The 17,557-nt window shown below is 41.6% G+C and overlaps 1 protein-coding gene across 2 annotated transcripts; it reads left to right on the top strand.

The window, feature by feature from the left end:
- Window positions 1-189: 189 nt before the first annotated feature.
- On the top strand, window positions 190-16,440 carry ypel2b (yippee-like 2b). 2 transcript variants are annotated; one of them, XM_069534345.1, is made up of 6 exons: window positions 237-386; window positions 2,273-2,553; window positions 7,695-7,926; window positions 9,087-9,130; window positions 9,731-9,839; window positions 13,761-14,120. In XM_069534345.1, the coding sequence occupies exons 3-6, from the start codon at window positions 7,810-7,812 to the stop codon at window positions 13,848-13,850; spliced, it is 360 nt and encodes a 119-aa protein (XP_069390446.1). In that variant the 5' UTR covers window positions 237-386; window positions 2,273-2,553; window positions 7,695-7,809; the 3' UTR covers window positions 13,851-14,120. The 2 variants fall into 2 exon arrangements, with proteins under 2 accessions (XP_019950394.1, XP_069390446.1); XM_020094835.2 differs by lacking the exon at window positions 2,273-2,553 and having other exon boundaries at window positions 190-386; window positions 13,761-16,440.
- Window positions 16,441-17,557: the final 1,117 nt, after the last annotated feature.

Below are 17,557 nucleotides of genomic sequence, written 5' to 3'. Positions count from 1 at the left end.
GCACTACTGCCTTGTCAACACTTCAACTCTATTGCACAGAGTGGTCACGCTTATTTTGGACCTAGTATGTGAAGTCATACACGTTCAATAAAGCTGATTCTCACTGTATACCAGTTCCACTACGAACCCGGAAGTAGGCGGCAGTGCCTCCTCTCTCTCCGGCTGACTGGTTCATCACTCTCTGTCTCTGTCTCTTCCAAACTGAGCTGAGCTGCGCGTCAAAACATTGCGTCTCCTGCAGAAGTCGCCTGGGCCGAGGAGAAGCGCAGGAGACTCGCGGCTGGAGGGAAGGCATCACGGGCTGTGGGGTTGGCACAGACACGAGGAAGGAGCTGCCACATTTCACTGGCTACGTGGAGATCCGCAGTTTTTTCTCCCCTCCAAAGGTAAAACTGAATTTCCTCTGCGCTGTGCTGGATTTGTTGTTACGCACTCTCCTCACCTCGCTCCGTGAGGACCATCATGTAGCTGCAGCCAAGACTTTTTCTGAACATGCTTTTTAGATAGACAACAAAAAGACAGATCTGCGTTTCATGTTTAGTCAACACACGTGTCCAAACTCCTGCTCATGTGTTGGACTGATGCTTTCTGTGTGTGTGATGCGGACCCACAGTATCTGCTGCTTGTTGTTAGCACGCACGCCGTTCGTGGTGGCAGTCGTGCACGTATGCGCCATCATCCGCCGTGCACGCGCCTAGCCGTGATTGCGCGCGTCAGCTGTGATCAATGCGGGGTTATCACGTCATGATGTGATGGCGAACACTGATCACCTGACTCCCATCGATCTGTCAAAGTCAGTGATGATGTTGAAGGTTTTGTGTGTGTGTGCGTGTGTGTGCGTGTGTATGTGCGTGTTTCCAACATTGCTGAGCTGAGGCATCCCCACCATCTGTGCTCCGTGTGGTGGCTGAAGTTCTGCCCCAGATAAAGTGCAGCACTGCCACTGACACTATAATCATCCCCAATAATCACACACACACGCACACACACACACACACACACTGTAAACCTTGCAGCCTGAAACCTTCACAAATCACTTCAAAAACAAATCTACAAAATAAAGTCACTGAGTGCGAACAGTTCAGGAGTGCACAACTCTCCCTCTCTGTTTTCATTGCAGAGTGTGCATATGGATAGTTATTGATCACGGTAGGATCGAAGATGATGGGGTCAGAGAGCTGCAGGAATTGAAAGGTGATCCTCTACAGGACAGGACTTGTGGACATAAACAAAGTTGCATTAGGTGTGTTGTGCTGCTGTTGTGATCTCTCTTTTATTACACAACATGCTTTGTTTTTGGTAGTTTTTTTGTATCATGACAGTGTTGTTATGTGTTAGCAACAACCTAGAAATGATACATGAATGAGGAAAGTATGAGTTATAACCACAATGACCAAGAAGTACGATGAGGAAGTGTTTCTTTGAGGAGTTGTATATGTAACAGCAGGATGTCTGTCGAAATCAATTGAAAACCAACGGTAGCCGAGACGCCCCGCACAAGCACATTTACGCAAAACTTACTGCAAAAGGCATACCTCACCTGCAAAAGTGACAATACCACAGCAAAAGCCACGATACAAATGCAAAAGTGACAACAGTAATACAAAATTGACAACACAAATGCAAAAGTGATGACACGACTGCAAAAGACACAACGGAAACACAACCACACACAGTGGTGAGCAACGAATTGTTGACAATGAACATTTCTGCAAAGTAAGCCGTTGTAATGTAATAGTAACATGCAAAATAGCTTTTGCGGTTGTGCTGTTGAATTTGTGTTTCCGTTAAGTGTTTGTGTCAGACATCTCAGCCGCTGGAAAAAACGTGCATCACCCTCCATAAAGCTGCTGTCGTCTGTGTACACGACCAACAGAAGAAGATTAGAAGATAAAACGTAGCAACAGTAACCAGACACACACACACACACACACACCTGGGATGCAGGAGCATTGCCTCCTCAGTGAGATTTGATATGAGTGGGAGGGGGCACTGGGGAGTTTTTTTCGTCCTGTAGTCGGTGATGTCATGCTGCTGCACGCTGTTGGTCCTGGTGCAACACTGAATGGAGAACAGGGTTAAAGTACACAGCAACTGTGTCGGCACAGCTCGTGGGCAGCGTACGACACACAGCTCCTCTGAAGCGACAAACACACACACTGCTCCTTCATTCATTTTGCCTCCCCTGTCCCCGTCTGACTCCCCTCCTCTCATCTCTCTACCCTCGTATCTCTTCCTCCCCTCCATCTCTCCTGCTCTCAATCATTGTCAGAGACAGCAGCAGCAGCGGCAGCATCACTGCGTTACATAACAAAGGATTTTTTGTTGGGATACAAGGGCCCTTTCGGCTGGTGAGACTTGTGGCACGTAACCTTTTGTGATGACACCCAGAAATGACCAGAATGGACGGCACGGCGACCTCAAACGACCCACGGCAGCACTGACGGATAGCCAGAGTGACAGCGGAAAAAAATTAAAACACAAACATGCCAAGAGGCGTAGAGACGGACGAGGAGAAGACACAGGCCGCCGGGCAGACTGAAAGATAAACTGGTAAAAGATGGACAAATACCAAAACACACACGCAGGCTGAGGTTATGCAGACTGTCTCTGTCCTGACATGTATGGGTTGATTAAACATTTTTTCCTGCTGCTGGAGCCTGTCGGGATCTCTGCGATAACTTTTTCTTGTCATCTGATTATTTATGCAGTTTGTTATTCTGTCAAGAGTTTTTTTAGTGCAGAGCCTGGGTTTAATCTTTACATCAGCGTTTTTACAGCGAGCCGTCAGCCACAGCCTTTACTCCGACAAACTATGTTTCCTTGCTAAATGATTTTCTAGTGTGTCCACTCACCAAGATGCACTCGTCATACTGTTATTTGAATCTGATGAGAATTGTTTTGAAATGTCAATCAGCGTCACAGCTCGGCTCTGAACAGGTCCAGGATTTTTCCATTCACTTCTCATCGTTAGAGCGACCTGTGTCCTTTTTGTCGTTATTCTGTCACTATGATAAGAGAAACCAGAATATATTTTTAATCACAGATATTTATGTTACTGTTATACAGTTATACAGTGTCAAAGAAAAATTATGGCCACATAGGTAGAGTTTATACCTCCTATATCAAAACCATAACATCTCCATGTCTGAAGCTAATTATCATTGTCATCGCTATTCATACATTTATCTTTATCTGCATCTGTGTGATCAATAAAATGTCATAATAATAATAATAATATATATGAAAGACAAGAATTAAATGAATTGTTTGAAACTTGTGCTTGAAAATGACTAAAGCCATTAACCGAGCATTGCAAATTCATTTTCTGTCGATAAACAAATTAAATAATCAAACAGTTTAGTTTTACAAATAAGTAAAAAATTCTGCTCAGGCCTCCACTTCCTGCTCTGACTGCATTAGAATATATTTTTAATCACATTAGTAAGAGGCATCTGTCCTCAACAAAAGCCACTTGCAAACACTGGTGCTACTGTTGTTTGGGCTTTAATGAAGTGCTACCTCAGAGAGTGATACCTCAGAGAGTGACTGCAGACCCTCGAGAAGATGTGTGACACGTCTAACGCTTCAGTGTTAGTGAATATCGCTGAGGCACATTAGCACATTGTGCGAGGGAGTATGTCAACACGCTGACGGCTAACTGTAACTGCATCCCGACTGTAGCTAGTTGGAGTAAACATCACGTCTGTCCCATCATGTCGTCAGCTGTGATGGATATCATGTTTACATCGAGACTTCAAGATGAGCGACTTCTCACTAATGCAGCAGCAGGGGTGACAAAGACAGGGTAGACAAAGCAAGCAATTACCTGGGGCCCGGAGCTGAGAAGGGGCCCCTGAGAACCGCTGATTATGTCCAGATCAACAACTGTTGTGTGAGAACCCCCTTAAAGGTCCAGTGTGTAAGATTTAGGTACTAACTATTGGCAAAAAATTTTATGTAGAATAATCCTCATGATGTTTTCAATAGTTCGTTTCATCTAAATTGTATGAATTTTAGTTTTGTTTACCCCAGAAAAGGCCGTTTAGATTGAAATACTAAGGAGGTTGTCATGTTTTTTACATTAGTCCAGACTTGACAAACTAAACACCTTTGAGTTTTTATGACAAATGAAGGCTGCCACAGGTTCTTTTTCATGTTTGGAAGGAGAAGGTGAGGTGAGGGGTGTTCAGCTGCAATGTGCAATTTCACCACTAGATGTCACAAAATTCTACACACTGTACCTTTAAATCCTATTTCCACTGGTCAAAAAACCTGCTAACATCTGGCTTTTGTCTGCAGTGGGAATTGATTTAATCAGCATTCACTCCCAGGTCAAAGGATTCTGCAGTAGACAGTAGGCTCCGGCTATGATAATGTTAATGGAAATTGGACACTTAAGTGAAGGCCCTAATTTGGCGAGACAGCAAGATGAGAGCTTCTTAGTTTGTGATGTTGAACATGACGCACTGGGGGAAAAAAACAGGAGAGCAAACTCCTCCACTGGCAATGGGAAAGAAGTCTACCATCTTTTTTAGTGAGTTTAACAGCTACTGTTTCAGCGTTTAGAGGTTTGGTGATGTGGTTGGGGTTTGCACTTAAAATGTACTATTATTTATGTGTATGCACAGTCTGCACTTTGATTGTAATTTTGATACTAAAGGAATCGTATTAGATTGGAATAATGTGGCTTGATATCATATGTTTGTTGCTGGGGAACTTTGGGGCCCTTTTTGCCCTCAGCCCCCAAAGTCTATGGAAATGCTCCTGTGTGCAACAGTAGAAGCTTAAAAGAAGAAGCTTAAATTTAATGTGATGAAGCTCAGGCTTATCTTCCTACATTACCGACAGCACCTAGGACTTAATTTAACTGTAATCAGATTGCAAATTATTAAAACAAAAAAATTTTGTTTTAAATATCCTTATTAAGCTGAAGGTGATGTCTTCAAATGTTCTGTTTTGTCTGACAAACATATCTAAAGCCAAACATGTTCAGTTTAAATATAACGCACAGAAAAACATTAAGTCTTAACAATTGAGAAGCTAAATAAAAATCATAAAATTTTTTGTAGACAAACAAGCAACAGATTATGAAAATAGATGCTAATTGATTTCATTCATTTCAGCTAATCATCACTGGATTCAATCATTTTTTCATCCATTAACCACACTGCTGATCCTTTGAGGGTTGTGAGAGGAGCTGTGGCCAATCCCAGCTGACGTTGTGTGAAAGGTGCGGTACACACTGGACACCAGCATATCACGGGGCCGGCAAGAGAGACAAACAACCTAACTGATATTCAAACCAGGAACCTTCTTAAGGTCAGGTGACAGTGCTAACCACTGCACCACCGTACCGACCAGGAATCAATCATTTTGAACAAATCTGCGAGAGAGCTTCAAAAAGTTCCTTCTTGTCCTAACCCTTAACTCACTCTTACCAAGAGAATAAAACTACTTTGAGTGGAACATCAGTCTGTGTGTGTGTGATGGGGGGGGGGGGGGGGGGGGGGGTCAGCTCTGACAACTGCACTGAGCGTGTCTTTGTGCCTCAATCCCACGCCGCTGGCACCAAGTCAGAGGAGAGAAAACAAGGGCACGTCTCTCTGCCTTATTTATTTATATCCCCCCGCTCCTTCCCATTAGCACTGGAGCCTTTATCAGCCTCCGTCCGACACTAAAAACAATCACACTGAAGAGCAGTAAAGTAATGAGGCCGCGCTCTCTCGCTCTGCCTCTGTGTTGTTTGTCCTGGACTCACAGAGGCCTCCTGCTCCCATTCAGTATTTTATGAGTTTTTCCCGATGGTTCAGTGAAGACAGACAGGAAGGAGAGGACACATAAGAGGACAACATATTGTGAAGGTGATGAAACAACTAGTCAAATGTACAACAGAATTTTCATATAGAGTCTTGTGGATGTCAAGAAATACTTTTGTCAAGTGGAAAAGTCACTTTTTCTGTATGAATTTAAATGAGAAAGAAGAGAAGTTGAAATAGACAGGTAGACAATAAGGGCCCAGTCACACATACACAAAGGTTTCAGAGGCAATTCTTTACATCCTGTGAACTGTACTCTGAAAGGCGTATCTTGATATTGATAGGATGTTTAACAGCAGAGCTACTATGCTGAAATCACAATTATTATTATTAATAATAATGATTTATATTTAAGCATTTAATATGAATAGTATAAAATAGGGGTTGCAAAAATGCTGTTGAAGAGCAGTTTAAAAGAAGATGAGGAATCAGCCAGTCTGAGCTCTTCAGAAAAGGCCCTGTCACCTTTGGTCCACAGCCTAGTTTGTGGAATGGCTAGCCGATCCTTGGATGAGAACCTCAGGTTGCGACCGGGCACGTATGTTGTCAGAGGATCAGTGATGTTCTTGTCTCTGAGTCCAAAGCAAACCTTAAATGTTAAAATCACTTCTGAAGTTTCCAGAGACACTAAAATTGGAGTAATGAGCTGTCTCCTTTTTTGTTGTGGTGAGGAGTCCGGCCGCTGTATTCATACTAATTGAGAGAAAAGAAAAGCATGTATCACAATTTTAATATTAAAGTTGAATTATACAATAAAACCACAGAGACAACAGCTGCACCACAATAATGAGAGCAAAGGCCTCTTAACTGTTAAGTAGTTTCTACTGTACAGTCAGTCATAGCGTACCCCCGTCCTCCTGGCCCCCAAGCCTTTGGGATGGGTTCCCAGGCCAGCTTGCTAATCTTCTCAGTCACCAGGGCATACCAGCACGAGTATTTTAAGGGCCCGGTCTATTTGGATATCATGGAGAGAGCATAGCATGATCCTCGCAGTTGTGCTAGGCTAAGAAGATTAACTCTGCAACCTCATAGACTTAAACACAGAATGTGAGCTATCATTGTGGCCGGCAGGCCATGAAAAGAACTGCGTTCAACAGGAGTCAGTGCAGAGTGGAGACCAGTGGACAAGAAATTGTGTCTGTAATTGTGTCTGGATTTTCAGCCAATACCTACTTGGCCTAGTGATGAATTGCTTGATTTATAAAATGCCACATTCATCATATTTTCCCAGAGTGCAGGGTGACATGTTCACACACTGGTCCCAAAACAAGAAGTTGTGCAGTAGCAATTGCATCAAACAGTGGAGAGAAGCAGGAACTCTCTCACAGTGGAGAACATTAAGTATTTGATCTTAAACAAGATTAAGTCTACAGTCGTGCATGTAACTCTGTGAGGCTGTACTTAGGCACAGCGGAACTTTCATAATGTCAGCATGCTAACACGCTCACAATAATATTTGCTTTCCATGTTAAGTGTAGTAGTTTTACTATTTAGCTCTGAAGTCATAAACTAAACCTGTTTGCGTCGGAAAATGCTTTTGTATCTTCGGCTATGACTATGTTGTGTATTGGTGTGTTGGCTTAGTGTGTGAGAAAACCTGTACTGTGTTTGAATGAATCTCCTGTAGTAGATTTCCCTCGTGTTTTCAGCTCATTAATACTGCACCCTGTCTCATCACGTCATAGCTTTTTGAGGTTTTAGGAGTTGGACAGATGCAAGCAGGCTGGAGACTTCTCAGGGCAGACTGTAATCCCATCAGCAATTATACACCTGTGGCTCAGTGTGCAACATCAGCTTAAGGAAGCAGCAGTTACACAACCATGTAACCACTAGGTGCTGTTTTACCACCCACAACCCCCCCCCTCCCATGCTCAGGTGTTCGCCTCCCGACCCACCGCCCACCACGGCCCTCACCTGTGTGTTGCGGTGCTTCCCTTGTGAGCCGACCTGGGCTGGCAGTCCGTTCTTGCACCGCCCGCCAACCCCGCCCATGGTCAGAATGACGCGCTCCAAGACCTTCCAGGCGTACCTGCCGAGCTGCCACCGGACCTACAGCTGCATCCACTGCCGAGCTCACCTGGCCAACCACGACGAGCTCATCTCCAAGGTAACCTGACGGCAACGAGGGCGCTCCGCTCAAGTAACTTGACTTGACTCACCTTACCAACAGTGGTTGCCCCTGGAAACCGTTGAGACAGGACTTACATTCAAGTAGCTTCAGGTTTTGTTCTACGTAAGAAACTTAAAAAGAAAAAAGGAATTCACTCTTCCAGTTTACAGCACATGATATGAGTTAACATGGACTGTTGTTAAAGATAAAGTGGATTATGATTTATAAAAATAAACATCAGGCTGAATACCTGTATGTATGTGTCAGCTGCTGCCTCACTATTGCCTGATCATGGATTATGTTATAAACTGATTAGTGAATTGGATTATGAATGCACCATCACTTTTTCCATGAGCAAATATAACAACACACTCACCTTTGCACGTCTGCCCATCACAATACAGCGGCTCTTGTTTTGTGGCAAATATAGACTGTTTTGCTTGTGGTAAAGCTACTAATGCATAGATCAGCTTTGGTGTTGTAAACCTGATTAGATTTAGAGCACTAAAAAATACCAGGTTTCCTTAATGCTACAGTGTCATCAGTAGAATATTAGTTGTTACTGTGAACAGTGTTTGGTTTTGTCCTCTCTGGGCTACTGTAGGAACATGGTGGATTCTGTGGAAGACAACTCGCTCTCGATGTGGATATAAAGGGCTCATTCTAAGGAACAAAAACACAATTCTTAGTGTCAGGTGATTCCATACTAATGAAAAGATAATAATATAATACAATAATGAATATTATATTTCATTTCTGCTCATAATAATAATAAGCATTCTTCAGGTTCATGCAATAATAATCTGTGCTGAGTGGGTGTTGTTACCTTGTCCCTGACACATATGGTTATTGTTAGATCTTTTCTAATTACAGATGTGTAGAGTAAGAAATTAAAGGTTCTGTGTGTAAGATTGAGGTAAAAGGGACTTCACCACTAGATGTCACTATATTCTACACAGTGTACCTTTAAGTTGATAGCTCAGTCTTCACGACAGAACCCGAATATAATTTCTAAATTTTTGTCCCATTGGTCACCACAGGCTTGGGTGTCAGTCATTTTCTAAAAAGGAAACCAACCTACTTATACAGAACACATTGTACGAGAGAGAAGATTCTTGTTTCAACCGTTTGATCTTTGTCTCATCCTGTCTCTCCAGTCATTCCAGGGCAGCCAGGGCAGAGCCTACCTGTTCAACTCAGTGTGAGTATCTATCCAAACCAAGGGTGTAACTTTTGAGTGGTTCAAGTCAAATACTCTGGAAAATTCCTAAAATATTATTAGAATAATTGCTTGATATTCTAGAATTAATCAGTTAACAACTCAATATTTTTCATTCGGTGTGACGGGAAGACAATTGGAGGGTTGTACAGGCCGGTTTTAATTATTGGAAGCATTAAGATCATCCTGTTTAATGGCTTTGCAAGTGACTTGTTATGTGTTAGGAAAAACATGCGGGACCCAAAGTGATCTAACATATCCAGGTGTTGTAAAGTAGGTTTATAAAGCAGGTTGTTCCACATAGATGTGGTGTTGTTTCGGCGGCTCTGAAGCAGATGGAGCCAGCCTGTGCCTCGCAGCGCTGTCATTATCAAGCTGAATTGAGTGTGAAAATTAGACCGTTTGAATCTATGCTCTGTGGCCTGGTGCCCTATCAGTATGCGCTGAGCGAGTGGTTGTGAGGTAGTGACTCACTCAGAGCTCATCATTCAGTAGATGCAACTGAGCAGTCACAAGTTTTTTTTGTTTTTTTTAACTCTCTGCCTGCGTCTCCTTCCTCTTCCCTGGTTCTCCTTCTCTCAGGGTGAACGTCGGGTGTGGCCCCGCAGAGGAGAGAGTGTTGCTTACAGGCCTGCACGCTGTAGCAGATATCTACTGTGAGAACTGCAAGACGACCCTGGGCTGGAAATACGTAAGTGTCCCACAGCTGATATGATGCACCGCACCGCAAACTGCATCCAAGGTTAGAGGACGATAAACTGGGAGGCTGCTGTTATGGCACAACCTAATTTTATTTTCGTCCTTATTATGTTTGGACCTCCTCTTCTGTCAGGGTCAGAGCGGCTGTGGGCTGAATTATTAATCAGATTTCTCAGAGCAGATGGAGACGAGAAGGCAAAGTCTTAATTTATCTTAAGGGACTTGTGATGAGTCTTGTGGAAATTAAACCATCTTGTTCAGGCCTTGATTCATCACTTCATATGTCTCATAGGTCAGAAATACATGAGTGGATTTTATACTAGACATGGTAGTGGTGTTTTAAAGCGTAACAGTGACAGCTCAATTTTAAAACGGCTCTGGTTCTGGATGTTGATTTTCAATTCATTTTCTTATAAAAATAGTTTTAAGCCTGGAACCAGGTTGACCAGCTACAAGATGAATGGTGACCATAAAGCATTTGTTTTGGAGCCAATACATATGGGAAAATTAAAACAAAAGGTGTGTATAATTATTTCAAGGGTGTAGGAACAACACATCCCATAAACCATTGTGGATTGTCCCTTTCCAATGACTTCCTGTGTGCTTCTTCTTGAATTAAATCTTCTTTGTTAATAACGTGTTGCTATCTAGTGTGTACTTTAGTAACATGGTCTAGTAGTGTAACCTTAATGTTGTCAGTGACATGGTGCAGTGGTTGATTCTCAACTGCAGTCACCACTCTGGTATCCATCAACGCTGAATGAGCCGACCAAAGCCGACACGATTTTCTAAGTTGTGGTAAACATTTCCATTGTAACAGGGAGCTTCACCAATCAACGACGTTGCTATTACACTGGAGGATTCTGGGCAGTGTTGCACTTTCCTTGACATTGCAAATCAAGCAAGTATTTCTTATAAGGCAGTGGATGTTATACAAACTCGTGGCCTCTACAGGATCATATAAATTTGTTTCCCATCTCGTAGCTTGTGGTAGGTCTACCATGGATGGTTAAAATATTATGACTGATTATCAAAAGCTCTATTTCAAACATGAATAGCAATTTTACTTCTGGAACCAGGCTGTTGAGCTCCTTTTCTTGTGGCAATTTTTCATTACAGCCATCACTGCTCAGTGTCAGCAATTGTTGATCAAACTCAGTGTTAAAATAAGGTTGACAGCCTGCTAATATCAGAGCCATGCATACAGTCAGAGTCTGTTTATAGCATAGTATAGCATATCAAAATACACGTGTTGTATGTATTTAGTACAGATGGCATTTAAGGTCCCATCTCAGGGTGAGCAAAACAGGATCCACACATGTCAGCGGTCTTCACAACAGAGCTGAGCATGTGCAGTTGTCATAAACAACTGAACCCTGTCAGAATGGAGGTGGGAGTTTACTTGATAGGGCATCCTCATAGATTTAACACACATGCACAAACATATACACACGGCTTGTTTTTTTATTCTGAGAAGGCTCCGGTGACTAGCTCTCCTTGCCTGACCTCTGACGATCATGTTCACTGCTACGTGTCTAAACCCTAAACCTGATTCTTTAACCTCTCTGCCTAAAAATAACTTATTTTTCCTCATGGTCCCTGGAAAACACCTGGTTAACCAGCTGTAAATGTAGCTACTCTTCTGTGTGGTGTCTATTCCTGTCAGGACCCCACAAGGCAAAGAAAACAGATCACATGCATGCACACGCTAACAAACACTTAGATAGGATCTTACGGGAGGCCTGCCGTGGATTATCACTTGCAGCAGTGTTGATTTTCTGCACTCGTCACAGTTCTATTGAGAGGTTTGACCCACTGCACTTCTACAGCGGGAAATCTAATAACGTGCATCTGCAGCTCGGAACCAAAATAGCCAAACCCAAAACAAGATGCAGATGCTCTGTGGTGAAAGTACATTTGTTTCAACCTGTTGTGTCATGCAGTTTTCAAGAAAGGCTTTCAGGGAATCATTGGGCTTTAAAAAGGAACACAATGTCGGTAATGGGCTTGGATAGTAAGCAGAGGTAATTTTCTGCCATTTTAAGCAGCTGTGCTGTTTAATGTGTGATCTGAAATGGAAAAAAAAAGTTTCTGAAACAGAAATATAATGCCCACAGGCACCGTTTACTGAAAGGGGTTTTATATATTTTCTTCCATAAAACATATTTGATTTACAAAGGTTTACTGCTTGCCACATAATATAAGTGATTTGGGGATATTGGAGGTGGGAGGTGGGTGGGCCATCACAGTTAGGCATGACCACCATGAGAAGAAATGAATACACACCAGCAATGTAACAACACAGTCCTGTTTTAGCCTTAAAATCAAATAGCAGAAATAAAAACGACTTCTATCAAAATTTACCAAAACCAACATTTGATATTTCTACCTAAAAGCAGCACGTATATAAGCTCAAACTATTGGAACATTTTTTATATTTTCACTCCATAAAAGGGAAAACTGACTCAACTAGAGACGTGTCTACTTGTGGAGTTATATTTTTATTTATACATAAACTTCAACATGTCTTTTTTAAGATCTGCATATCTAGACATGCAGTGTTTAGGATGGCTGTGTTCATTTGGGTGCATGGTTCAGATGTGCCTTCAGGGTATGTGGTGCTGGAATGGTGAGCTAATTGTAGCCTGCACAGCTCACATACATCTTTATGTCTTGGCTCCACAGTTTTGCAGTCAACCCAAAATCTGAATAATTTCCAAACAGGAGTTTATAGATTTCTTCGAGTGCAGATAACTCCATTTGCGAGGCATCATTACCAATCGATTGTTAGTGAACTATTCGCTTGTTTCAGCTTGACCTATATTTCACTATTAATCAATGAAGTTGACGTCCAGATCCACGTGAGCACAAACAAGGCGATGCAGTGGTGTTGCTCGAATATTCATTTTCACAATTGAATGTCTGATTTGTTTTCAAATTGTAAATTGGATTCATTATACATTATTTATTGACAGTCCTAGTGAAAATGTTCATGAAGACATTTGAGAAGAAGAAACATTCACTATTTAGACACTAATTTTGACTCGACAGCCTATTTTTCACAATCAAATATTAAGATTCAAAAAATGTATGCTAACTATTGCTAATTAGCTCTAAAGATAAGAAACACAAAGTGGGAATATATATTTTAACAAGTTTTTGTATAAACCAAAGTACCCAGTTAGCTTTTGAAGTTTTTTAGTGGTGTCAAGTTTGGTTTTTGACCATGTAATTTTTATTACAAGCTATTTACTCTTATTAGGTTTATATCATTAAGTTAGGCTAAAGATGGTGCAGTCATGCTTTTATAGTATTGATATTTTGCAGTTAGCATGGATAGCCTATGATGAGGGTACATTAATAAATAAAGGGTTTTTGTATAAATGTACAATTACAGGTTAAATCGATATATGCTACTTAGTGAAGTTAGTAAGCATCTGTGTTGCCCAAACTCTGGCTTCATGTGGTTTATATTCCTCAGAGGAGTTTTGGATTACACACCTAACAATACATGTTACAGCCTGCTAAAGTCAAGTAGACTATATCAGTGTTGGCTGTTGCCTGTGGCCTTGTTTCTTTTTTTTACCTCTGGCAGATTGTTTGTGGTTAGAGACTCATCGCTGCCAATGTATGGTACGATGATCCAGTCAGTTTTTAATACTGCAGACTTCTCAGTGTTTAGTGACTGACGGTTGTATTACCGTCTTCCAAATAGCCATGAGCAGAGACAGGACAAAAATGAAAGAAGGGTTACAAAGACTGTTCTGGACAGTTTTTTTTAGGTTGCTAGTGTCTTTCCCTACATTATCCTGCCCTCTGTCAGAGTTATAAACATGTTAATATCCTCTGTCCATCTGTCCTTTGAATTAAACGCTGTCCCTCTTTCTCTCCTGCCTTCTGCCTCGCCCTCCAGGAACATGCCTTTGAGAGCAGTCAGAAGTATAAAGAGGGCAAGTTCATCATTGAGCTGGCCCACATGATCAAGGACAACGGCTGGGACTGAGGGACAGGCACCCGGGACATGAGCGACTGCAACAGTGGAGGGGGGTACAAATGGATAGAGGAGGGGGAGCAGGGGGGGAATGTGTGTGGTGGGTGAGTGTGTGACTTTGGTTTGGCTGATTTACCATTAACCTTTGTAACTCTCTGCCAATCCCTCCCTACCACACACACACACACACACACACACACACACACACACACACACACACACACACACACACACACACACACACACACACACACACACACACACACACACACACACACACACCAAGATCCCAAATATCCCAGCTTGACAGACTAGGCAGGCTTGTATGCAGCTAGCAGGACTAGGTGACTGGCCAGCAATAGTGACGTCTATTTTCTCTCGTTTTTTTGTTTGTTTATGAAACATGATTCGATAACTCTTAAAAAGGTGATAACACTCCTCTTATACCTTCTAGGAAACATTGACATTGTTTGAAGCGCTCCATCTTGTCTAACAATGACGTTAAAAGCCAGTTGTTGACAGGTGATTCAGTGGAAATTTAGCCAGAAGGAGGGCAGTCGGCACGGCACGACGGGGGCTCACTGGCCTGAAGCGCTGACGGACATTCACTCTGTCCGCAGCATGAATGAGATGAGCTAAAATCCAGCTGATCGGGGCCATGCCAGCTGGGCCAGTGATGAGGCCTGGCGCTGAGGCTTGGCACGGAGGTCTGAGTACATGGGCAAGGGGAGGAGGGGGGCTCACTCAGCTCAGTATGGTGGTGAGGAGAAGATCCTGATCCAGTTATGCAGAGGCTTTATGGCATTTTGGCAGGGATCCACTCCACATCTTGCTAGTGATGCAGTTGACGACGAGCAGGGTGAGCCCACAGCGAACAGACAGACGGCCACCGGCTCGTCCTAAAACCTCGCAGGAATTTGCCCTCAAAGCAGCAGAGCAGCTCCCCCTGGGGTTTATTCATCGTTTGATTCGTAGCGTCATGTAAAGTGATCCGGTCATCCCTCCAGTGTATGTCTGGTGTCGGTGGAGGCATTGCTGCGTCCACCTTTGTTTCTTGGTCGGATAGAATTATACAATATAAGCTTGTCTCAGGTGAGCGACTATCGCCCAAAGGTTTCTGTTGTGGGTCAATGACCATCGATGACGAGGCTCAATCAGCCAGGGGGGGCGCTAGCGATCATTCAGACACAAACACAACCCGTTTTCATACAAATAACAGACCTACACATAGTTTGATTTGAAAACACAAATGGCCAAAGCATGACTGGTTTCATGGGCTAAGGGAAAACTCAAATAGTAAGTAATGCTTTTTACTGAAGTTACGAGGTATAGACGTGACCACAGAGGTGTGCATTATAGATGCATATGTATAAAACAGGTAATACCCATCACTCTTAGGCTCTATTTCAGTCTGGAATGGCGGTTGTTTTACTGCTGTTACATCGACCTTCACTAACATAACAAACCAACTGGGCAACATTATGAAGCAATGCACAAGATAAATATATTTTATAATTTGTTTGTTGCTTAATGCACCAACACATTATCTGTTTTGGTTTTGCCTCAGCTTTAGATAAAAAATGTTCATGTTTTTTCCACCTCAGTTGACTCACTGAATAGTCCTCATGCATCATGTACCTTTGAGTTATGATACCTGGGTAATATTTGTGGCAACATTTATGGAAATGTATTGTTTTAAAATGAGAGAGAACCCATTACAACTGCCTCCATCCTGTTGAAATGCAATATAAATGCATGCGTGATCTAAAACTACAGTTTTCTGATCAGTTTTGTTCTCAGTCCTCATGTTTTTGTGGAAAAAGAGAAAAAGTTGTAATGAGAAATTTGTATGAGAGTTGCACTGAAACCTTGTGCTGTAATACAACAACTAATGCGATAGATCACAGTTCAGTTGAGCTGTAAGAGCCCAAAAGCATAAGCGATTAAATGCGATCCTGGTTTAGAAAAACAAACTGAGTTGCCCCGTCACATGTAGTTTCCTGTTATTGTGAAAATTGCTCTAAAAGTTGCCCTGTATATGGTGTTACCCTGTTAACTCAAAGTAAACAGTTAACTCTCCTCAGTAATACTCAGCAGCTGACCGCTCAGTCAGAGGCTACAACATGAAACCCAGCACAACCAAAGAAGCCACCCATCAACAATAAGTTGACCAAACAAGATTCATTTTGTTTGGGCAAAGTGTTGCAGAACAAGGGGGTGTGTGTATAGCTGAAAGCCAAGGTTGTGGATAGCCTTTCTCTGTGATATATATAATGCATTATGATTTTGTAAACAAAAAGATCTTAATATATGAATATATTCTATTTACTGTATTCACCATGAGGATTACCATTAATGTCAACCTCTGTGTTACAGACTGTAAATAGTGTTAATGTATTGTGTTTTATCTATGATCCATATGATGATGAATGAATATGATTTAGGTCATGTCATGCTTTCTCTCTGGTACCCCACATTGGCTGTACGATACTACTTTTATACTGAAAATGTTTCAATTTTAATGTCTTTTGTAAAGGAGGATGCTGCTGTTGACTATATATCATTGGATCTTCATCTAATAAAAAGCACCTTGATATCTGTATGGAAAATAGTTTGTGTCTTTATGTGCCACCTTTTCATACTGGGAGTCAGATTTTGAAAAGAATGGTCGCAAATTAAGTCACAGTGGCCAAGATATCCTGAATTTAAGTCCACTGGAACCTACATTTGTATTTTATTAAAGATTCAGTGTGTAGAATGTAGTGATATCTAGTGGTGAAGTTGCATGTTGCAGCTGAACACTCCTCATCTCACCCTCCCCTTCCCAACATGAAGGAGAACCTGTGGTGAACTTCAGTTATCATGAAAAGTCAACGGTTTTAGTTTGTCCAGTCCGGACGACAGTAAAAAACATGGCGGCCTCCACAGAGAGGAATGTAAATATGAAGTTTTTAAATATAAAGGCCCATTCTATAATAAAGAAAATGACAATTTATACAATTTAGATGAAACACACCAGGGAAAACATCACTAGGATTATTTTATATTCAATTTCTGTCAAAAATCCCTTTCACCTAAATCTTACACACTGCACCTTTAAGTACTTCCTGTCCAATAAATGCTGACGTATTTCAAACTTCACCAAGTTCACAGGGCAGGCTTTTTTTGTATTTGAGATTAAGATAAATTCAAGATTGAAGCTTAATGATGAGATCATGTTTATTTATAGCAAGACCTAATTATATTCCAGTTATTTTAAGGATCAAAACAAAATAAACTGACATCAGTTTATTTTGTTTTGATCATCTTACATAAAACTTAAAAATTGAAAACAAAATATGTTCTTGATTCCTCGCCACATTAAGATTCAAAATTTTGCAAAAGTCTCATTTACATTGTATCACAAACTAATACTAACATGTTGGGGCATCAAAATAAATATATCAAGACTTGGAAACAGTTAAAAGTGGGTGAAGCTAAGCTACCTTGTGATGCTAATATTAGCAGTAAAATGAGATGTCAAAAAGTTTGATTCTGGTTGTAACTCAGTTTTGTCCAAACTCTTTTTAGCTAACTTCAGCCATGAGCTACTGTTCATACCAGACTAATGGAAGCAACACACTGGTGTTTTTAAATTGAGCAAAGGATAAAGTTGCGTATGACTTAATATCTGTAAGACAAAGAATGCATCTCGATTTAAAATTTCCCTTCATCTGCAT

Source organism: Paralichthys olivaceus, chromosome 11 (assembly GCF_024713975.1).
Source record: "Paralichthys olivaceus isolate ysfri-2021 chromosome 11, ASM2471397v2, whole genome shotgun sequence".
NCBI lineage: Eukaryota > Metazoa > Chordata > Actinopteri > Pleuronectiformes > Paralichthyidae > Paralichthys > Paralichthys olivaceus.
The sequence above is the reverse complement of the archived record's forward strand: the minus strand, read 5'-3'. Positions and strand labels throughout refer to the sequence as shown.